Genomic DNA, 23,618 nt, shown 5'->3' on the forward strand with positions numbered 1-23,618 from the left:
CTGGACACCATCATCCCAACAGGTCTAAACGACAAATAACCACCAGTCCATCTTACCTGTCCTTTCTTAAACCCCCTGTTTTTTCCACCCCCCCTTCTTTTTCCGCCAGATCTGCTGCCTGGGGACCCCCAGGACCCCCGATCGCAACATCAACACCAATGGCTTCGGGAGGATTCGAACCGGGGGTCCCAGTGCCAGGGGCGTCGTCTCTGCCATTAGGCCAAATATTATTGTATATATATTGTATGATTATCATTTGTGACATATTCTGCATTACTTTGTCATCTTCCCTCTTCAGTTGTAGCCCCAGGTTATGTTGATTGTTATTGATCACCGTTACTTTAACGTTCTCTCAACATGTCAGCTACATGTCTGTACATTTAAGTCATGAACGTTATATATTGATGTTCATATGGTTCTGAAATGCAGTACAACTACAAACTGTATTTTAATTTTGTTTCCAATTCTTAAGCACTGAAAATCAACCGTTTTTGTTGTTTTTACACAGATTTTTCTAGATTTGTTTGTGGTTTTTAAGTAGATATAGATTTGTTTGAGGTTTTTCATTAAAACCAACATGGAATACCAAATGTTAAAACTTCCTTCTATCCACATGCACACACGCACACACGTAGGCAAGTGCGCGCGTAGGCACATCAGTGGGCCGCGGAGTACTTTCTAGTCAGAATGGTGGTCCCTGGGACAAAACCAGTCGAAAACCCCTCCTCTAGAGTCCAGTTTGATCGTCTTCTCTGCACTCTGTCAGTCGGACTTAATCAACACGAGCACATTCCCCATCCATCTATTCCCTTTAGAATGATCCAGGTGCTCATGCAGGAGCTCGGTTCAGTTCAGTCTTTAGTATTCTGTCTGATATTTGGCAGCAAAACGAGACTGTCCAGTGATTTTCTCTTTTCTGTACTAGCCCTGTGCAGGCTGTTAACAAAAGAGAAACTATCTTATTTTGTGTGCCTAGTTTCCCTTTGCTGAGTTATCATAAGGGGAATTGTGTATCACTCTTGCTACTGATGAGAGGTCCATGTTTAGTGATATTTACAGAATGTTTTAGTGGTTATACTGTGGTTTATTAATGTTCTTGGGCAGACACAAGAGGCACTTGTTTATAGTTGATTCTTTGTTGTCTCTAGAAGTTCAGATGCACTAGTCCATTACTATTTGAACCTCAGCATCTAGGGTTCCAAATTTGTAAAATTATACATTTTATACATTATTTGCAGATTGTTGTTATAATTTTTCAGTCAGTTGAGATAAATCTTGAGGAGAAATTTTCTGGGTTGTTTTGTGTCTGTATTCACCAGTCCGTCAAACTCCTTAAGTTTGCGGATGACACCACCCTCATTGGACTCATCTCTGGTAGGGATGAGTCAGCCTACAGGTGGGAGATTGACCATCTGGTGACCTGGTGTGACCAGAACAACCTGGAGCTAAATGGTCTGAAAACAGTGGAGATGGTTGTTGACTTCAGAAGGAACCCAGCCCCACCCACCCCCATCACCCTGAGAGACGCCCCAGTCGCCACTGTAACTGTAAACCTACTTGGTAATAAATACTTTCTGATTCTGATTCTGGTATAGGCCCACTATAAAAAGCACTTTGCATTTTTAATTTTGGTACTTGTACTTTTACTTTTGATACTTAAGTACATTTCAACACCAGATACTTATGATACTTAAGTACTTATATGAGCTACTTTAAGACTTTTGCTCAAGTCATTTTCTGGCGGGTGACTTTTACTTTTAGCGAAGTCACTTTCAGGTTAGATATCTGTACTTTTACTCAAGTATGGCTTTCAAATTCTTTATACACCACTGGCCACAGGCCAGTACAACCTTGCCCACAGATCTTAGAAAATGACTAACCAGCTTCTGATCTGCATCTGATACCTCATTTTTAGTTATTTTTGTCATGTGTTGATCCATTGTATGCATAAAAAGGCTACTGTTTAAGCACTTTATTTGTTGCACTTTTTTGTTTGATGGAACGTGTGGTTGGAGGCTTTGAATAATGAAAAATATTTCTCCCTAACTAATCTTGTGTAATTTTTTTGCTGAACATAAATCATTAACTGCTCTTAAGAACGCAATTATTAACAATATAGGTTAGGGTTCAGTTAAGAATTAGTTGAATACCATTGTAATCAACATGTCAATCAACTATTAATAAGGCTATATTGTGGTACATAGACAGTCATTGACGCACAACAATGGTTTTCTGGTTGAATGTTCAGCTCATGTCTAGAAGGCCCTACAATTCATGATCAGATGAACATGAGTCAGAATAAGTTCAGGTATTGCACATCTTTAGCATACCACCCAAAAATCCACTAGAATGCATGAAATAACATCTACTTAAACCAAAATTTCCTGGGGGTGGACCTTCAGCTATGTCTTTGCTTCACAGAATGTAACCAATGTTGTCCATCTCCACTCGGCCGCCCCTATCAACGACTTTGGGCCCCACAAACCACCAGAATGCACAACATGGGCACTATGCCAAATTAATTCCTATTCCCTGATATTTGAGCCACCAACGTGTGTGTCTGCGTGCGCAGAAAAATTTTGGTCACCCCCGACAAAATCTCACTCCAAGGTTTTTTAAAAAGTTGGCAGCTCTGATTTATATATACAGTCTGTCAGCCACACATGATCTGTAAGGATAATACCTCCCCATCTCAACTGCCCAGGCGTCGGACGAAGCAAGGGGAGTCATGGAGGTATCTCTTCTAATCCTAACCCTAACGTATTGTATGTGATAGAGCGTAGAATTTATTGTATACTGCATATCGGACAGGCCCAGAACAAATTACTGCAATGTCTGAAACCGCATGTAAACTATATTGAATATAAAATTATAATATAATATCAATATCAACCCCCTCTTCAATTTGCAAAGAGTATAAATTTATTCAAAACTGAGTGAATAAGTGGAGAGAGAGAGACAGTAATGAAGACTTTTATTGCTGTAAAACACACAACAATAATACAAATTCATAGGTATTGGTTAAGTGTAACTCTGGCTTGTTTTTCCAAAAGTGAGAAAATGTTGCATTAAAGACAATTACAAACATCTAAATATCATTAAAAAATCACTCTTCAGAATAATACATCAAATACTTAAAACTCTTCATTCCATTATTGACAGAGATTTATTGTATGTGATTTGTGTCAGTGGGTTAGGTTTGGGGTTAGTATTTAGTGCATTTGTGTGTAAAATTCCATCTTTATACTTAAAAAACATCAACTGACCAAAGTTAACCTTTAAATTCATTTTTAAACAACATCAATAATCTAAGTTAACAGTCGACAAGCTCTAGGCCAGATGTGATGAGTTGAGTCTAAATTCTCACAAAGACGACAAAAAGAAAAGTATACTGGAGCCCTATAACACTAATTTATCTAACTAAACTAAGCCAAACATAATCCAACACATTGATTTATGACATGTCATTTTAACAGCATTTAGTTGAGTAAGATGTTGACCAATAACCAAAGTCTGCAGTGACAGGAAACAGAATCTGTAATTACCCAAACTAAAACCATTGTTTCTGACTCGTTACTTCATGAAATAAAAGTAATTGTGAGGTTTAGACTTAATTATTTTTCAGTTTTATGAGAGAGACTCATCAACCTCTGAACCTCAGGATTTTCTTCATTAATCTCAATGTATGATGTGACAGGGTGTAATATTATAGTGAACTAAAGTGATTTTCTTTGTCACACAAACTTATTTTTACTGTATAATGTGGTAAAGTGTCACGTTATAAAGAACTTGGTGACCATTGTTCCAGGCATACAGTGCTCTGTCTCGGGGGTTGTAGTCAAGCATGGACAGGTGACTGTACTTATTAGTCAGGGGAATGTCGATGTACTCGTACGTTGACGAGTTAGTGGAGTATGCATAGTACACTTTGGTTCCACCAGAATAACCATTAGTAACATACAGGGTTCCACATATCATGAAAGCCTCACCAGCACTGCGTTTCGGGTGGTTAGTGGTCCAGCTGCGGATAATCTGCAGAGTGTTTGGGTTTAACTGACTGAGGACAATGTTTCCAGCATTCTGATTGGTGGCATAGACGGCCCAGAGCCCGCCCTCATCTACCATGAGGTCAATATCCGAGTGCCCCCCCCAAGAATAATGGTACATGTTGTTGTAGCCGGCAAAGTCGAGCTGTCGTGAGCGGCTGATGAGTGACGTCCTGAAGTCAAACTTGATTATGGTGTGACTCTGGAACTTGTTGAAGTAAATGGATCCGTTAAAAACCACCTGACCGGTCCCGGACCAGGGATGAGGCAGACGATGAGAGGTGAAGTTGTCTGTCATCATGAAGTCATACATCGACTGATACTCCCTAACAAAGCGGTTGTTATGGTAACCATCCATATACCACACCTGCAGGGGATTAAATCAAATAAATAATTTGAAAATGAAAAACACAAGTTTATTATTCAAATATTTATTGAACTGTCAACAGAATTCATTGTTCATTCAATTTCTGAAAGCATAAATGATATGATCTTCATGTGTTTTTTTATTGACCCTGTGGGTGTAAATATAGTGTTATTTCGAAAAAACTCATTCATTCACAATAAAAAAATTCAGTCTGTCTTTTATTAATTTCTACTCCTGAGAAATAAAACATGTCCTTGATTGTCATTGTGTTGTTGTCATTGCTGTGTTGTGATTGTTGTTGCTGTTGTTGTCACTCACTCTGTTGTCTCCAGGAGGAGCCAGTGGGTCAGTCATCCAGGATCCAAACCTGGAGCCTGATGTCTTGATGGTAATTGGCTCAGAGACTCCTGTTAGTTTCCCACAAGCTGAAATAAAAACAGATTCTGATTATGAATCAATCATGGGTCTTGCACCTTGACATTTGGACTGCGAGTTTGATGCTCTTTGGCTTGAGCTAAGGAGGCTCCCTATGCTAAACAGGTGAAAGTGGGCCTGAAGAGAGGTAGGGAGGGAGCACCAATCTTGCTCAAAGTTCTCTAATGGCTAGATCACTATGTCCCGAATAAAAGTAATTGCGGATTTAACACGGTAGCAGGGATGGTTAAGGTAAGGGATAGGTTGAGGGACACAGGACATCTTAACACCAGAGAAGTGCAGGTGAGAAAATATCCTATCAAACCTAGATCTGTCTGCAATGGTCTTATCAATGCCTTACTTGGGTCTTGAGCTGTAAGTTTGAGAGGCTGCTGCTATGATACCTGAGCTAACCCCCCCGAACAATGTTCAAGGGTCAGCAAAAAACAAGGGTGGGACAAGATTCCACCAATTCCTATCAGTTTCATATGTAGGGTTGCAAAATTCCGGGAATATTCAAAGTTGGAATATATGGGAATTAACGGGAATATATGGGAATTGACGGGAATACACTGGAAATGTTGTGGGTAATTTATACTAACTGTATTTACCTTGTCATATACAGACATAAATATAAACATTTTGTTTTGTAATAGGCTGATTTGAGCCCTGAGGTAACTTTGGGCACTTGACTATATGCTTCTGCATCGTTGTGTCATTCTTAACATAGGTCTTTGCACAGTATTTGCAAATGTACACAGCCTTTCCTTCTACATTGGATGGGGTGAAATGTCTCCACACATGAGAGAGTGCACGTGGCATTGTTCTGTAGAATAAGATGAGAAAAAAGTTTGTAAAAAAACACTAATGCAATGCCAGAGATATAAATAGTTAGCCAAACAATTGGAATCGTCTGTAAACATATTTTACAATTGATGGATAAATAAATGGAAATAGGCTAGATGAACAGATCCTCAATCAGCATGCTAATATATTTTGCAAAGGGTTAACCAGGAACTGATCTCAGGACCCTAGGGTTGAGGCTTGATGCTTTGCAAATTTGATTAGATATGTTCAATGGAGCGGGGAGAGATTCCTCAATTTCACTCAACAGATGTTTACTATATAAATCTTTTGTGTTTTTTTTCAGAGTCAGACACAGAAACATTCTTTGATCAGAGAATGATCTAAATCAATAAACTCATTCAGACAGAGCCCTGACACATATAGAGCAAACTTAGCCTTTTGTTCTCATTTCATCTGTATTCATGCATGTTTTCTGAAACAACGGAGTAGTACGATGGGATATCATGGGGGGGGGCAGTGTAGCCAATAGTCCAAGAGAGCAAGAAACGAGAAAGAAACAAGAGCGTCGACATGATGTTACATCACCTGAGAAAAAAGGAACATTATGGCAACCTCGCCCAGAATCAACATTGTTAGTTGTTGATCACACACTCTGTGCTCTCTGCTGCCCTCTAGTGGATGTATTGTTTAACAACAGTGCCAACATGAAGAATACATGGAAGTTTGTGGAAAGTTAAGTTACATCGTTTGACAAGGACCTATCTCTTTTCAGACGTAAATAAAGACTACAACAAATGAGCTTTAATACTTTGTTGTCTGATTTCTTAAAAAAATTAACATTATTAAAGTGACAAGTATAAAACCTGAAGTACCTGATTGATGATCACTTCTAGAAATAACTTATTGAACAGTTGCCTTACCCAGTCTCTGCATGCAGGCTCTGAGCCGGTCCTCCAGGTTCATAACTCTGCTCTGCAGGTCCTGATAGTCGAGTCCGCTAAGTGTCTCCTGAAGAGACTCCAACTGCTTCGTCACATTTGCTGCCTCATCCTTAAACTGAGCGACCAGCAGAACGTCAGCTTTATACGACTCCAACACCCGAATTAGAGGACGGAGCTCCTCCATCTTTGACCTGATGGACTGAGACAGAGCGAGACATAGAGGCTTAGGGTTAGGATAGCCCCTAGCCACAGGGTAGCCCCAACTCCTTTTTTTCAAAGCTCCTTTATTTGCTGTTTTCGAAATTTAGTTAACAAATTTTGTCACAAAAAATAAATTCATACAAACAAAAAGCTTAGTTTAACTCAGAATCTCCAAAACTCAGCTTATCAACACACCACACACTCCTGAATTCTTTTACATCATTAGGGAAAACTGAAATCTATTTTCAACCTGGCTTTCATCATCCCGCCGTGCAGAGCAGGCCTAGCACAAAAGGTCCCAGTGTGAGCTCTGCTCTGAGACAATTCCCTTAAACTATGGGTCCCTGTAGCAGCCAAAACATGGAGCTACAATTCATTGGCCTCTGCTTGAGGAACAATCCTCACGCAGTCAACGATGTGGGGAGATCACACAGCTTGTAGCCTTTCAGCTCCGTAAGGAAAGCGAGCTTTGTCACACCTAACCTCCTACCTGGCTCAAGATGGCCTGTGCTTTTGGCCTCTAAACGAGGTCCACAGGTCCAGTTAGGAGCCTCTGATTGAAGTTGAATCACAAAGCTGCAGCTCAGCTGATAACGTGAACAAGCCCGTGTCCAACTTTGTCTTTTGGTAGGCACGAAATATTCTGCGAAAACAGGTGCAACCCATTCCAGAAAAAGTCCACCAATACCATCTGAATCTTGGCCAGCAATTCGTCGGGCGGTCCACACAAGTCAGTTGATACCACAACATGAGTAGAAAACAAACAAGTTTTCTACTCAGCTCATCGCTGGTTGTAAAGTTCTCACTTTTCTGCTAGTTGACCTTGGAGGACAGTGAACCAGTGTTATTGAGGATATTTATATCCTCTTGTTTTCTAACAATTACTATGAAAACACCTGACAATCGTTATTGCTTTGACATTTGAATTAATTGCAAGTGGCATTTTTAATGTCACGGAGATGGGTTTGCATGGAACCCGTCATTTCCTTGTCCCACAAATTTTTGTGTTATTCCTGTTATTTCAAAGTTGGTGGACATCACTCTTGTGATGCCGTTTCAAACAAGTCGGCATGTTCGGTGTGCTACCAGCTAAACGTCCGATAGCAGCTGAGCAATGTCGGCTTTTGTACGATCCAATCCTCTTTATCTGTCATCATTATAGTGACTGTGAAACTATAGTTGTCCAGATGACGAGCGAGGGTCTTCACACTCCTGTTTGTCTGCGGTCGCTATGACCATGAACTACAGCACATCGGGTCCTTTGCTAGTCAGTAGAGCTACAGGCCACCATTTTTTTATTTCCATAAGGTCCTCCATTTCTTGGGGAGGACAGTAAGGACGGCTGTCCTGCAGCTCAAAGGTAACTGTCCTGCGTTGGGACTGTTTCTGAGGACCAACAAATCTCTGGCAATCACAGGCAGAGTTCAGCTCTGCGTAGACACTGGTGACCCAGGTGATCCGACGCCTTCTCTGGTCTTTCCTGAAACTCCTCTCTGAATAGCTCCTCATAAAAGGTGAATGCATGACTGCAAATGTCAGAAGAGTTCTGCAGCAGCAGTGTCAGTCTAAAGAGATTGCATGAGTCTTCTTTGGGAATTTTTTCATTTGAGATCAAAGAAGAAATGCAATGATTTTTTTTCTTTTGAGAGGGTTGGGGATTGAGATTGATGCAGATACCGAGACTCTCTGCTGGAGACCTGACCCACAAAGAAAAGACAAACTCAGCTACTGTGATAAATGAGGTGAAAACATATAAACAACACAAAGACTCCAAACACTCTCCACCACCAAACTCACTCCCAGCAGGCACTTATACAGAGAGAGAGACGGGTTGTGGCCCGCGAGGATTAATGACTGAGATTATGAAAATAACTTTATCGACAAAAAGTTATTGATCGTATATGATCATTTCATGCAATTTAACATTTTAAAGTTTCTATGGACACGGGCTGTGCTGATGATGTCATGAGGCGGACGGAACCTTGAACTGTCGGGCGGCGTTGATCTCGTGTCCGTCCTCCACTTCCTTGAATTTGTTTTCCAGACCTTTCAGCTCAATTTCCATTTTCTCCACAAACTGAACGTCTCTGTGAGTTCGCTGCTCCAGCAGCTCGATGGACTGACTCATGTTGTTAACCTGAAACAAATAAGATCAGGTCATCAAATCCACCCACTGGGCTACTGACTAGTATCTATTGTCTACTATCTGCCCACTGCTAAATACTGACTTTGTATATTATCTTCTAATAACTACTTTTTATTCATGACTACGTACAAACTACTACTCAATACAAACTACTTACTACTAAACAAGTACTATTAACAATTAACATACTATTTACTATAAACTACTAACTAGTATATACTTATTTCTCTCGACTAACTACTAACTACTGTGTTTTAACTACTAACCCTAGTACTATTAGCTACTAACTACTGAGTATAGTCATCAAGCTATCATCAACTAACTACTGTAAACTAACTACCAACCACCATCTACTTACTACTAGCAAATAACTAGTGTCTAATAAATACTATCTACTGTCTAAACCTAAGCCTACTGTCTACTAGCCACCAACTATATATTACTACCTAATTATCTTTACACTACTAACTACTGTCATCTAACTACCAACTACTAACTACTATCAACTACCTGCTAGCAGCTATTAACTAACCAATCTACTATCAACTAACTACCAATTACTGTATAATGTCCAGTAACAACTAACTTCAAACATTAACAACTAGCTACCGTCTCAAAACTACTAACTACTTTCTAATAACTACTACTATCTACTCACAACAAACAATTGTCTACTAACTGCAAACTACTATTAACAATATATACATGTACTTGTATCTGTACTTATCAGTCCTACTATGAATACTATCTAGTACTGGAAACACTCTACAAGTACTATAAGAGGTATCAGAAGTTTAATTAATATTAGTTCTATCTGTAATATCAGAAGTATTAGTGGTATCAGTAGTATACGCAGTACAAGAAGCAGAACCTTTTCGAGCAGATGTTGAAGCTGTTTGCTTCGAGCATCTCTGGAACAAACGTTCGGCTGCGGAGCGACAACCGTACAAACACATCGGCCGTCCGAGTCCTGAGCCGAGCTGTACACCTGCCAGCCGTCCTCGGGGGCTGAGGGCCCCACCTGTCAAAAGACACACTGACACTACTGCATGTTGTCTGATCCCTCAACCTTCTCAAATAGGGGAATGTTCTCATTGGTCCGAACTGTCGCTGCCAAGGATGTTATTAATTTGGGCAGTGGGTTAAATGTTGGCACACATAAAAAATAAAAATAAACGTTTCTCAGACAACAATGACTCAGCTCCATTCAGGTTAGTTAGACTTTGTTCGCGAACATCACAGCACTATTCTGATTAACAGACACTTGGTTAACAAACCTGTTAGCCGCTAATGTTGAAGAAGATTGTTACATTGTGTGTAGCTGGACATCTAAATGCTAATTACTCTTTTCCCAGATATATAAATGTTAGCTTAACCAGTCAGCTTGACATAACTTGTGCTGATCAAACTTGGCTGTGGTTAAAACAAACACAAACAAGGGTGCACACACAAACATTAGTACTTGCAGCAATATTGTTTATCAAAGCCATCAGAGCTGTAGCCCGTTCTGGAATAAACAGATTCTTCATGATTTACTGTTAGCTGTTCGCTAAGTTAATCAGTAATGTATCAAGTTATTCATGCTTAGCACTAACTTCCTGCTGCTGTTTGAATAAATGCCGCTAATATGCTAAATGTTTAGCTTCTAAATATGAGAAAAACAAATATTAATTCGGGAATCAACATGTGTTTATTATTGTTATGATTGGAATTTAATAAAGTAAAGAGAATAGAATAGAATAAAAGAAATAGAAAAAATAGAGCATATACAATAGAATACAATGAATAGATTACAATGAAATAAATAAAATAGAATTGTAGAAATAGAAAAGGATTGATTAAAATAATAACAGAATGGTAACAATACAATAGAATAGATTAGAACAGTAGAAACAGAATAGGATAGAAAAGAACGTTACCATGGTGAAGCGTGATGTGATGAGCAGCAGCAACAGTAAAACACTGAGCAGATTTTCTTCAGACTCCATCGTTTCCTATAACAACACATTGTTAATTAATCTGCTGATTTACCAGTTTACTAACCTGGTTACTAACCTGGTTACTAACCTGATTATCTGGTAATGGTTTACGTATCTCTCTCTTCTCCCTCGTTCTTCTGATACGACGACAAAAATCATCCAAGTGGAAACAAGATCCTCCAGCTCCCTGTGTGTGTGTGTGTGTGTGTGTGTGTGTGTGTGTGTGTGTGTGTGCGTGTGATGACGTCACTGCTTGGCTGATGAACAGATCTGAGCAGCAGGAAGAGGAGGAGCTGTCTGTGGATAGAGAGAGCGAGAGAGAGGGAGAGAGGGAGAGAGAGGGGGTGTATGTAAGAAGCCATTTGGCCTCCGGCAGTGAAATGTCGGCTCTTTATAAAATCTTTGTTTCTGTTCTGAGATGAAACATGGTTTATTTTTTATTTGTTGTTGATGAAGATGAAGATAGTGATGAAGATGGTGATGATGCTGATAATGATGGTAACGATGAAGATGCTGGTGATGATGATGCTGATGACAATGATAATGCTGATGAAGAAGATGATGATGATGATGATGATGATGATGATGATGATGATGATGATGATGATGATGATGATGATGATGATGATGAAGAAGATGATGATGATGATGATGATGATGATGATGATGATGATGATGATGGCAGCAATAGGAACCAACTTGAATGAAGACAACTGACACCAATTCAGAAGGAACTTTATTTTGAAATCGAAAATACAGGAAGTTGAAAAGATAAGCTTTTGTGTCTCCATCAAAAAAGAATCAATAACTGATCAATATCTCACTTTAAAATAAAAGTTTAACATTTCACAGAATCAATTAACATGATCAAAAAAGCAGTGGGCTGGGCTAATACAGGCTGTTACATCTGAGGGGCGGGGTTAATATCAGCAGGTTAACAGGAAGTGTTAAAATGTTTTAAACTGATTTTACAGTGTGATGTGACATCAGTCTGTAGAGCAGAGCCAAACTGTGACATCACAGTGATGAAACACCTGGAGCATAGGGTGACATCACAAATGCACTTATTTTTCATTCCCACAGGAAGAATTATTTTCATCCATTAATTTATAACCATTAAATTCTGAAAAATAAAACGTGTTGAGGTTAAATAAAACATTTTAAACACTAACATTAACCCCTGATATCTATTTGTCAGTGAATCTGAAAAAATAAATGAATAAATCATAGAAACTTTTCATCACATATTTAATCATCATGAGGAATAAATAGTTAAATCAGGATTTTAGTAGTTTTCTTAAGTCGTCAGGAAATGTATCAGTTTCTTGTTATTGATTAGCTCACTGATCAATACTGATTGATTTACTAAGTAATCAATTTAACTTTGATGTGAAATATTTTTGTCAGATTTTATGAATTAAAACTGAAAACCTAGTCACAGTCAGACTGATCAATAATCACAACAAATAATCAACATCTTTATTAAACTCATTTGTCTAATGTCTGATCTGAGTTTGGGATCAGTCTAATATATGATCAAACCTTCACACCAGTGGAATATGGGCGGGTGTGGCTGAGGGGTAGAGCGGTGGTCCTCTTACCAGAAGGTCTGTGGTTTGATCCCAGTTTTCCTCATTTGCATGCTTATAGATGCACTGTATGATTGTGTGTGTGAATGGGTTAATCACAGGAACACTTTACTTGTTGGGGTCTAATATATGATTGTAATTTTTTGTTTTGTTTTGACTAGCATGAGTTGACAATCGTCTGTTAGCTGATTGGTCGAGATATCTGAAGCATTACACTGTCCAATGAAAAGCTGTTACCACACTTCCTCTGCGCTCTTTCCTTTACATCACTTCCTGTGGCGAGATGTCCTCATTGGTCGATTACTGTGCTAGACTAGACGACTACTCTGCACAAAGCCTACAAGATATAGACAGACAGGTAGAGAGAGAGACAGGTACGTTAGAGCAGGTAGAGTGAGACAGGAGGTTAGAATGCAGACGACTACACTCTGAATATACCCAACTTTAATAATTACCCAACCCAACTTTAATACTTAAAATGTTCGGATGTTTAACAGATTATCTGACACCAGTTCAGTCAGTTATTGTTCAGCAGCCTCTTATCAATGACATTGATTATAGATATGGATCCACAAACAGAACCTTAAGATCAAATCTGCATTGCACAGTGCCTGTTATAAGACACACACACCCTAGAGGTGAGCAGGTGCACACACAGGTGTGAAGAGTTCTGTAACATGAAGCAGCATCTGAGTTTATCCAGTTTAACACAGAGTTTTTTGAGGCATGACAGTGGTTCACTTCCTCACAAGAGGTAAATCTCCATTGTAACGCTCCCTTGCAGCAGATTATGTTCGAGCTAACGAGTTAGCGTCAGATCTCGAGGAGCTTGGTTGACAAATGATGAGAGAAACCCAAACCCGTTTCCTGTCACTAATGAACTATGTCACCATTTTGAAAAGCATCAAATTGAGTCCAACAACAACCGTGAATTGTACATTTTTCATTTAGAAATTAAAATTGTCTAACATGGTTCTTACAAAAGTGTCGAACCTGACATTGACGTTGTTGATATGCCAACATTAAGTGACTCGCTAAGCTGTCGTGTTTTGTTGTAGAAGAGTTTGTGATGTCACTGAGCCACTTGACGAGTGTCCTCTCACACAACAGATTTAAAGAACCCTTTGTTTACAGGATTCATTACGTTTATGTCAGCTCTTTGTAAACCACTAGAGGGCATCATTGCTGATTATGAAGACTCAGTAGTGAGACATCTTGATGAATAAATAGACAAATGTCTTTGGTAGTATTGCCACCAAGTTGAAATTCTGACAAATTATACATTTCATCCTCTAATCACCAACAATGTGACCGCTGTCATGTCATGTGACTAAGTGAAGCCTGTTGATGAAGAGAAATCCTAGATATGTTGAACTGGTTTCATAAAACAGCTCTTCAACAAACAGACAGACAGGCTGCTGTAACCACAGCAACCAATGTGTTGACAATCAGAGGTCAGGGGTCACATAGGTCATTAAGGGGGAGGGATCACATTTGGTTGAAATAAGAGAAGGTTTGGGTCGTATACAGGTGGGATGTCATATACAGAGGTCATTTAAAGGTCATGAAGAGTCAGATGTAGGTCATGGCACCTTTGGCGCTGGTGTCCAGGAAGACTTTGATGTAAGAGGTAGGGACATATCCCTCCTCCTCCAGATTCCTCCGTACTCTGGTCCAGCCATCTCCTTTGTCTTCCTCCACCACAGAGAGTAGTTCTCCCTCCACCATTGAAAGAGTGCCTTCGTTCTGACCTGAAGAGGATCAATATAATCAGAAGAGAAATTATCACTGATCAATCATTCAGAGAAGAAGAGTCTTCATCTGCTGGATCAGATTGTATATTTATTATACAAATATAGTAAAACATTCCAATACCTTGAAACGGGTACAGAGACCTGCAAGTGGCAATGCTGGGTAACGGTTCTTCATCATCGAAGTCTTCATCAAACTCTGAACTACGAGACTTAAAGTGAAGCTCAGCACTGTGGTCCTCAGTGTAACTGCCGTCAGGACTGAGAGGCAATAATCATGACAAACTAATAATTATCAATATTCAACAATCATATTTGATCTTTAATAATTAACAGTTATCAATGAATAGTGGCGTACCTCTCTCTGCTGGCTGGACTGCGGTTGCCCAGCTTTTTCAAGCTGCTGCTGCCTGGCGTTGTCGCCTGGGAATTTAACCCACAACCTCCACTCTGTCTTCTACTGCTCTGATCAGACAGGCTGCCGTCCACCTCTGACAACCACGCCTTCAGTAACATGAACACACATGTAAATACACATGCTTACATGTACTTTAATACACACGCTAACATTCTCATTGACCAGGACCTGATCCCAACACCCTGCGCGTCGTCTACTCGGTAGAATTGACAGAACCTGCAAAGCAATAATTTTTCCTGTGGACTTTGGCTCCAGGGGTTTTATTCAAACATCCGAGTAATTTACAAAATACATGGTCAAAAAATTATTAGAAATAACATTTTGGCTGAAGATAAATCTGACTGGCAACTGGATTGTATGGCAGCACTATGAAAGTACTATGAAAGTACCTTGAAAGTACTAGGAAGGTACCATGAAAGTACTAGGAAAGTCATGTGACCGCTCAGTAGATCATCACCTCTGTGTCTTTTTAAACTAAACACTGTCACAGGCAGCAGAGTCAAAGCTGTCCCATTTAACAAACTACATCAAATGTGGTAGCAAGTCAAAGTAAAATGAATGTTAGTGCTGCAGCTATCGATTATTTTTGTAATCAAGTATTCTATCAATTATTCCAATACTTTTGCGTGTGAGTTGAGCCGACATCGTGATGTCCCCCCCTCCTCCCATTACAGACAAAAAGCTGCAGCCTGCAATGCACAGACTACAATTTACTCTCTACTATAACCTAGAAATATATATTTATTACTTGTTTGCAGGGATTTCCCCAAAAGCTTTACTCCTCTCTCACCGATCAACAGAAACTAGCCTCGGAGCTCGAGCCTCCACACTTTGTTAAGCCTGCACAACATATATCTTATGAGTTCAGCTACGTCAGGACAAAATGTGGGGTTAGGGTTAGATGTGTGTTTGTATTTGTGTGTACATTGTGCATTAATAACCTGGTTCCTCCGCAGCTCGTCGTCAAGTCTTTGAAGATTCTGTTTCACTTCCTCAAGTCGAGAATCTAAACTGCTCGAGTCACCCTGAGGAGTGTGTTCATACACACTTTTCATCTTCATCAGAGCCGTCCTGACACACACACACACACACAAACAGAAAGAGCATCACACAACTGCAATACACAACCCTCACATACAATAAACCAGAATTAGCTGTGGTTGTTTTCAGCATTTTTCAGACAGAAAAGTTAATAAAATCAAGTCAAGTGTTTGACTTTGAGACAACATAACAAAACAGATTTGTGTTATTAAGCGCCCAAGGGTATGCGTGAAGTGCACAGTAGCATCGCTACTTCGGGAATGGGACATTTAGGCTAACAACAAGCACAGAAATCTAGTACGTTACTGAACACAATCAATCTGTCATTATCATCAGGATGTACCACAGTCCTTTAAACAAGCTGTTATCAAACTCCTTCTAAAAAAAAACACCCTGGTTTTTAACTACACACCGATATCCGGAGAAGGTTGTAGCCAATCAGCTGTGAGAGTTTCTCCAGGAAAGTAATGTTAGGACCTTCAGTCGGGGTTTAGAGCCAATCACAGCACAGAGATAGCCTTGGTTAAAGTCACTAATGAGCTTCTAATAACTTCAGATGTTTGTGTCTGTCCTCGTCCTGTTAGATCTCAGTGCAGCGTTCAACACTATTGACCATCACATTTTATTACAGAGACTAGAACAGTTCAGTAGCATTAAAGGAACCGCCCTAAACTGGTTTAAATCAAATTTATCAGATCGATTTCAATTCGTGCAAATTATTGATGAGTCATCTGTTAACCATGGTGTTCCACAGGCTCTGTGCTCGGCCCAACTTTATTGTCATTATATATGCTTCCACTAGGAAACATTATCAGGACACACTCTGTATGTTTCCACTGCTCTGCGGATGACACCCAGTTATATGTATCAATAAAACCAGAACAGTATAATCAATTATAAACATCATCATGTTTCAAGGACATAAAAACCTGGATGAGCTGTAATTTTCTCTTGTTGAACTCATATAAAACAGAGGTCCTAATACTTGACCCTAAACACGTTGGAGACACATTATCTCATGATGAAGCTGCTCTAGACGACATCGTCTCCAATGAAACATCAGGAATCTGGGAGTGATCTTCGATCCTGATTTGTCCTCTGATTCTCACTTAAAACATATTTCTAGAACCGCCTTCTTCCACTCGAGTGACATCTCAAACATCATGTCTCAGAAAGACGCAGAAGAACGAGTCCAGGTCTTTGTTCCATCCAGACGTGATTATTGTAATTCCTTATTATCCGGCTCCAGCAGGAAGTCGTTAGAGACTCTGCAGTTTGTCCTAAAGGCTGCAGGACGTGTCCTGAAGACAACCAGGGACAGACACCACATGTCTCCTGTGGTAGCTTCACTACACTGACTTCCTGTTACATTTAGAATTTAAAATCCTCCTCCTCACCTACATTAATAATATGGCAGCATCAAACCTTAAGGAGCTCATCGTACCTTATCACCACAAGAGCCCTGAGCTCCCAGAATTCAGGCTGTGGTCCCTAAAGTCTCTAGAGGAGGAGGAGGAGGAGGAGGAGGAGGAGGAGGAGGAGGAGCCAGAGCTTCAGCATCAAGCTCCTCTCCTGAGGGATCATCTCAGCTTTAGTTGTGGAGACAGACTCCCTCTGTACGCTGAGGATTCAAACCTTCCTTTAGGATCAAGCTTCTAGTTAGAGCCGGTCCAGGTTTGTCTTAGACCTGATCTCAGTTCTGCTGCTGTAGGTCTAGAAGGTCGGGGTCACATGACACACAGAGCTTCTCTTTCCAGCTTCTCCTTCCTTTTCTCCATCCTTATCACATCAAAGATATTAATGTCTCATCAATACATGTTACTGACTGGTCTCTTCCTCAGAGTTCCTTTGCCTCGTAGTCCACAGATCCACATCCTGGAGTATGATGGTGGATCGAGAATTAGAACCAAATAATAATATAAATATGGGTATCAGGGTGGTAGATCTTGGCTTACGTTTGGAATTAAAAAGTGATCTTGGGTTTTTAAAAGGTTCTGTCCGTCCTTGGAGACGGATCCTCACATGTGTCTCTCTGAAGTTTCTACGTTCTTTTTCCCTGTTAAAAGCTTTGTTTAGTAGTTTGACTCTTGTTGAGGGTTAAGAACAGAGGATGTCTCATTTTGTTAAAGCCCTTTGCGACAAACTTTGATTTGTGAGTATGGGCTATACAAATAAAATGTGATTGATTAATTGACAACTTGGTGTAAATGACATTGTTTCAAGTTTGAATCGGGCTTGTGGAGACTTGATAATGCCACAGGAACAGTATGGAGGCGTGTTGTGTCTTTTCTGTTGTTTTATTACATTTGATTGTCTGGTCCCATTGACTTCAATTGTATTTGATTCTGCTCTAACAAAGTTTACCCCTGAGAAGTGTTTGGTTGACTCAAACACTTCACCCCCCCCCCCTCCATCATAATGCTGATGAGATAATGAGGGACTTTAGATTTTTGGTGAACTATCCTCAGACATCATGTTCACCAGAATGAGAATGACGACCTGAACACATAGTGCCTCTGACCACTAGGTGTCACTGGTGTGTCTTACCTCTGCTCTCTCTCCCCCTGAATCTCTTCGTTTATGTTGTTGATTTTGGTCTGAAGTTTTTTCCTTCTTTGTTCAGGAGAAAGGTGACTACAGTCTGCAGGACTTGAGCCCTGAAACGACACAATCAACAAAATGTAACACAAACGCACAGACACACACACGGGTGTAAACATCATGTGGTAACACACCTGTGACAGGTGAGGTACTGACCAGTTTGAGAGACAGCTGTCCACAAGGAGCAAGAAGGAAAAAAGACAACATTAAAACATACAAATATGTGTGTGTGTGTGTGTGTGTGACTGTGTGTGAGGACCGTTTTAAACATAGACCTACAGAGTGGGGACATTTTGACTGGTCCTTCGCTTTTTCAATGTGCTAGGGTTAGTCAGAATTAGGGTTAGGTGGTTAGGGTTAGAGGGGGTTACATTATATTACATTATCTTTAGCTGACCCTTTTATCCAAAGCGACTTACAATAAGTGCATCAACCATGAGGGAACAAACCCAGAACAACAAAACATTACACTACATTAGCTTCAAAAAGACAAACTACAAGTGCAACTACACAGAACTTATTTTGTAGGGCTAGGGATTGCATTATGTCAATCAGCGTCCTCACTAGGACAGAATAACAAACATGTGGTTGTACCCCTCTCTTCAGGCTGCGCAGACACTGCTTCCTGGTTCTGGAACCAGAGGTCATGAGGTCATTCAGTCGCTGTGTGATTGGGTCTCTTGAGGCAGGGGGTGGAGACTGTGGACAGTTAACCACGTCCCCAGGTGAAGGTGAGGTTGGGGGTGGAGGGGGGGGCTGCCGGGGGGAGGAGAGCAGGGTCAACAACTGGAGAGAGAGAGAGAAACAAAGAGAGATTGAGAGACAGACAGGTTAGAGGGACAGGTATGTCTGTTTTACATACAACTTCACCAATGACGAAGAAAATAATGCAGATTGTATAATGCCGTTTACATACTTTGTTTTTTCGTAAGAAGGGCCACAACCTCCTGCCATGTCTCCGGCCCTCAGTCCGGTTGTCAAGGTAACTGGATTCAGAGATGCTCCTCCTCATGGTGGCGCTATAATCCTCAAACTCTACATCACCTGGAGGGTCAAAACCCGATTTGTACACTTCCACCACTTGACGGGTGTCCTGCGCGCACATAAACACACACACACACACACACACACACACACACACACACACACACACACACACACACACACACACACACACACAGACACACAGATGTGATCTCTGACCTCTCTACATTATTTCTCACCATCTTCTTCAGTGGTTGTATTACTCTGTCATGAAGATAGTTTGGTTGTCATAGGAACCTGATTTCATTCTCAACCAGAACCAGAACCTGAGAGTGAAACAAGCCAAACACTGAACCACACATTCAGAGCCAGTTCCTGATCTGGAACCAGTTGTTTGTTTTTTCACAGCCAAAGTTCTAAAGTAGCATCAACCTGTAGCTCATCTAGAAGAAAGAACCGCCTGCGTCAGAGGCGGGGGGGCGGGATGATTGTGACCAATAACATCAAGCAGGACTTCTTACCGCTCTGTGTGTATAGGTCAGAGTCAGGACATTTTGGCTGGTCCTCACTTTCTGACCCACTTTGAATGGACTGTTTGAGGTGTAAGATTTGGTTTTAGACTTAGGGTAGAATTAGAATTAGGAACACTTAGGAGCACGGACAACAATGTTACATAATATCTACTGTACGTCCTTTTATATATGGTTGTATTACGACCTACAGATATATCCTGATAAATGGGTTATCGGAAGGGTAGGGTTAGAATGAGGTTTAGATTAGAGTTAGGCATTCAGGTGTGGTGGTTTAGGTTAGGCTAAGCGGCTAGGGAATGCATTATGTCAATGAGTGTCCTCACTAAGATAGAAGTACAAACATGTGTGAGCAGCAAAGACAGGAGGGGCTGAATGAATGAGTTCATATATTTATAAATTTGATATACAATAAGTGCTGGTTTGTATATTCATTGATAGAGTTTAATGAATTATCTGATCATTATATCAGCAAAATAAAATGACACAGCAAAAAAAGACCAACCGAGAATGGCCAAACACCAGCAGACAATATATTACTCCTAGGTATCACCAATGTTTCTGAGAAAATCAGACATGTAGACGGTGACATGTACAGTGAGGTCATGACGAGGCTCTGAGGAAACAAACAGGCTCTTAAAAGCTTCACAGCTTGAACCGGCTCCAAAGCAGAACCAGCCCCGATCCTGAATCTAACAGCAGCAGGACCGACTCACTGAGAACCAGCAGAACAACCTGCAGGGACTCAGGTCAACACATCCCACCGAACACTCACCATCCTGGGCTGGATGCTCTCAGCGGCGTCCATCATGGCGTCCAAACAGCCACTGACCACAGGAAGAACTTTTCTTTCAGCTTCTGCTGACGAACGCATGGATTCACAGATTCTCTCGATCCGTCGCTCCTCCATGTCCTGGACACGCTACGAACACGGAACAGAACTCACATTGAAAAACTGTGCATGACCGCCCTCAAGATATCCATGGAATATAACTGGTACCACTATGTGGTACTGTTGGTTTACCTGGTATATGACTGGTACCAGTGTGTGGTAGTGCTGGTGCTGGTCCTGGTTAAACTGGTTTAAACTGGTCACGTAGTCTTTCCTGGACTCTTCAGCTGCTTGTTGTTTCTGTTGAGCCGTGTGACGAGCCTGAAACCAGCAGAAAACTATAATCACCATCCTGTGTTCGTTCACCTGGTCTCTGTGACCTTTGACCTTTGTTTAACATGTTAAAATTCATGCTTCTCAATGATTTACAAGAATGAAGTAAACTCACCTTTAGGGAACAACGCTGAGACAGACAGACAGACAGACAGACAGACAGACAGACAGACAGACAGACAGACAGACAGACAGACAGACAGACAGACAGACAGACAGACAGACAGACAGACAGACAGACAGACAGACAGACAGACAGACAGACAGACAGACAGACAGACAGACAGACAGACAGACAGACAGACAGACAGATTAATTTAGTTGAGTTTCATCTGTAATGTTGGATCATACAATACATGTTTTGATTGGCAGACATTAATTATGTATGAACACTCAATTGGTTTGAATGAGTAAAGTTAGAACAAACCTTCTGTCAGTCATTGCTTTTATATTTATATAAAATGGTAAAAACCTTTTCTCCGTCCGTCTTGTTGTCCAGGTCGATTCTGTCGGAGACCTGTTGAGCTCGTTCAGCTTCTTTACAGTCACGCTCAAACCGACGTTTACTCTGATCAACAAGTAAACAACAAATCAATGAAGCCATCATCAGTGTTTCTGTCGTTACGGCTGAATCTCAAGAGAGAATACAACATTTTTACTTGTTTCTTCTGAATAAACAATAAGGTTTCAACTTTGGGTTTTGTACAGTTTTGAACAAGTGGGCAGGGTCATAAAGGTCAGGTTTATGTGGGGTCAGAGGTCAGAGGTCACTCACAGACTCCAACTGTTTCCACGAGCTCTCAATGTGCTGCTGGGCACGGCGGCCATCTTGGAAATGCTGCAAGAGGATACAAACCATTAAGAAACTGGTGACGTTTGTACTTCCTGTTTGACAACCAATAAGAAGCCAGAGATCCACTGACCACCAAAGTGAGGTGTAATCAACTAATAAAAAGTCTAAATAAACATCAAATCTGTGAATAAAACAAATAATAACCTCATTAAACACTTGATTGATTATAAATCAATTACAAACTTTGAATCATATTCTTGTTTTTTATGTTAACTTTATAATATATTGTCAGTTTTATCTTGTTATTATGATTGATTGCCTATAATGAACATATGAATATATAATTAACCATTTCGGGTTGGGGTCAACCTGCCAACATGTTGTTTACTCACTGTTTTCCTCTCAGTCTTCAGCTCGTGAGTGAATCGAGTCAAATCACAGACGATCTGTGAGTTCAGGTTTTCAGCAAGTTCCTCTCTCTGAACTGCGACTTCACTCAGCTGATGGAGAGTCGCAGCGAACGCCAAACACCAGGTGTACCTGTAACAGCCAATCACACACCCGCTGTACCTTTAACAACAGTGTGTGTGTGTACGTGTGTGTGTGTGTGTGTGTGTGTGTGTGTGTGATGACTGACCTGCTCTCATCTGCTCTGCTTCTCTTAGGGTGATACTTCTTGGACAGACTCCTGCAGACAGACAGTGAGAAAGAGAGAGACACTGTTAGGATGGATGATGCCTACCGATAACCTCATGTGACCCTCATGTGACCCTCATGTGACCCTCATGTGACCCCAGGTGACCCTCATGTGACCCTCATCTGACCCCAGATAACCTCATGTGACCCTCATGTGACCCTCATGTGACCCCAGGTGACCCTCATGTGACCCTCATCTGACCCTCATGTGACCCCAGGTGACCCTCATCTGACCCTCATCTGACCCCAGGTGACCCTCATGTGACCCTCATCTGACACCAGGTGACCCTCATCTGACCCTCATGTGACCCCAGGTGACCCTCATGTGACCCCAGGTGACCCTCATGTGACCCTCATCTGACCCTCAGGTGACCCTCATGTGACCCCAGGTGACCCTCATGTGACCCCAGGTGACCCTAATGTGACCCTCATCTGACCCTCATGTGACCCCAGGTGACCCTCATGTGACCCTCATCTGACCCTCAGGTGACCCTCATGTGACCCCAGGTGACCCTCATGTGACCCCTGGTGACCTCAGATGATGCAGTTACCTGATTTGTTTAGCGTAGCTTAGCTCGATCTCAGCTCTCTCTTTAACAAACTTGGTGTATTTCTCCAGAAAGTCGATTCCCCAGCTTGTGTGTTTTTCCAGATTATCAAACTGATCCTGAAATAAATCAGAAAACATAAAATAAATATTTAAAATAATAACAATAATAAAAATAATCATTATAATTATAATTGCTGTGATTATATCAATAATAAAATGCATGATAACGATAATCACAATAATATTAATAGGAACAATAATAATCATCACAATAATAACAATATTTATATAATCACAATATTATTAATGTCAGAATAATAATTATATGTATTTTGATCCCGGTCTGTCCCGGGTCTCGTGCTGCAGCAGCATCATGGAGGACGCAGTGACGTCACTGATCGTGTTGCTATGGCAGAGAAGCACGAGGGCCTCGCGGCTCTGAACCGGCAGAGACCGGGACCGGAGGGTCCGGGTCCGGGTCCGGGTCCGGGTCCGGGTTCGGGTTCGGGTTCGGGTTCGGGTTCGGGTTCGGGTTCGGGTTCGGGTGCACGTGCAGCAGGTGTACGTACCCACAGCTCGGTTCCCCACGCGCTGCTCAT

General features: G+C 41.0%; 2 protein-coding genes across 2 annotated transcripts; both read right to left on the bottom strand.

Moving 5' to 3' along the window:
• Nucleotides 1-3,750: 3,750 nt before the first annotated feature.
• Nucleotides 3,751-11,034, bottom strand: LOC133002084 (noelin-like). The gene is made up of 7 exons (XM_061071837.1): nucleotides 10,990-11,034; nucleotides 10,842-10,916; nucleotides 9,794-9,943; nucleotides 8,758-8,913; nucleotides 6,555-6,774; nucleotides 4,732-4,838; nucleotides 3,751-4,413 (listed from the first exon to the last, which is right to left on the bottom strand). The coding sequence occupies exons 2-7, from the start codon at nucleotides 10,908-10,910 to the stop codon at nucleotides 3,751-3,753; spliced, it is 1,365 nt and encodes a 454-aa protein (XP_060927820.1). The 5' UTR covers nucleotides 10,911-10,916; nucleotides 10,990-11,034.
• A 1,764-nt stretch (nucleotides 11,035-12,798) lies between these two features.
• LOC133002282 (formin-binding protein 1-like) lies at nucleotides 12,799-23,618 on the bottom strand. The gene is made up of 18 exons (XM_061072062.1): nucleotides 23,589-23,618; nucleotides 23,021-23,136; nucleotides 22,411-22,461; nucleotides 22,166-22,313; nucleotides 21,756-21,818; nucleotides 21,453-21,548; nucleotides 21,096-21,110; nucleotides 20,840-20,968; nucleotides 20,591-20,737; nucleotides 19,218-19,394; nucleotides 18,896-19,087; nucleotides 18,458-18,472; nucleotides 18,248-18,357; nucleotides 15,601-15,730; nucleotides 14,600-14,745; nucleotides 14,366-14,502; nucleotides 14,083-14,241; nucleotides 12,799-12,827 (listed from the first exon to the last, which is right to left on the bottom strand). The coding sequence occupies exons 1-18, from the start codon at nucleotides 23,616-23,618 to the stop codon at nucleotides 12,799-12,801; spliced, it is 1,890 nt and encodes a 629-aa protein (XP_060928045.1).

Source organism: Limanda limanda, chromosome 5, assembly GCF_963576545.1.
Source record: "Limanda limanda chromosome 5, fLimLim1.1, whole genome shotgun sequence".
In the NCBI taxonomy this organism is placed as follows: Eukaryota; Metazoa; Chordata; class Actinopteri; order Pleuronectiformes; family Pleuronectidae; genus Limanda; species Limanda limanda.

Excerpts from the sequence above, each read along its gene's own strand:
- LOC133002282 (XM_061072062.1), bottom strand. The coding sequence starts at position 23,618 with ATGAGCAGCGCGTGGGGAACCGAGCTGTGG. Across the intron at positions 15,731-18,247 it reads CAGGGGGAGAGAGAGCAGAG|GACGGCTCTGATGAAGATGA; the intron begins GTAAGACACACC and ends TGTGTGTGTCAG. Across the intron at positions 12,828-14,082 it reads CCTGGACACCAGCGCCAAAG|GCTTTGTGCAGAGTAGTCGT; the intron begins GTGCCATGACCT and ends TATATCTTGTAG.
- LOC133002084 (XM_061071837.1), bottom strand. The coding sequence starts at position 10,910 with ATGGAGTCTGAAGAAAATCTGCTCAGTGTTTTACTGTTGCTGCTGCTC. Across the intron at positions 9,944-10,841 it reads TCACATCACGCTTCACCATG|GTGGGGCCCTCAGCCCCCGA; the intron begins GTAACGTTCTTT and ends GTCTTTTGACAG. Across the intron at positions 4,414-4,731 it reads CTCCTCCTGGAGACAACAGA|GTGTGGTATATGGATGGTTA; the intron begins GTGAGTGACAAC and ends AATCCCCTGCAG.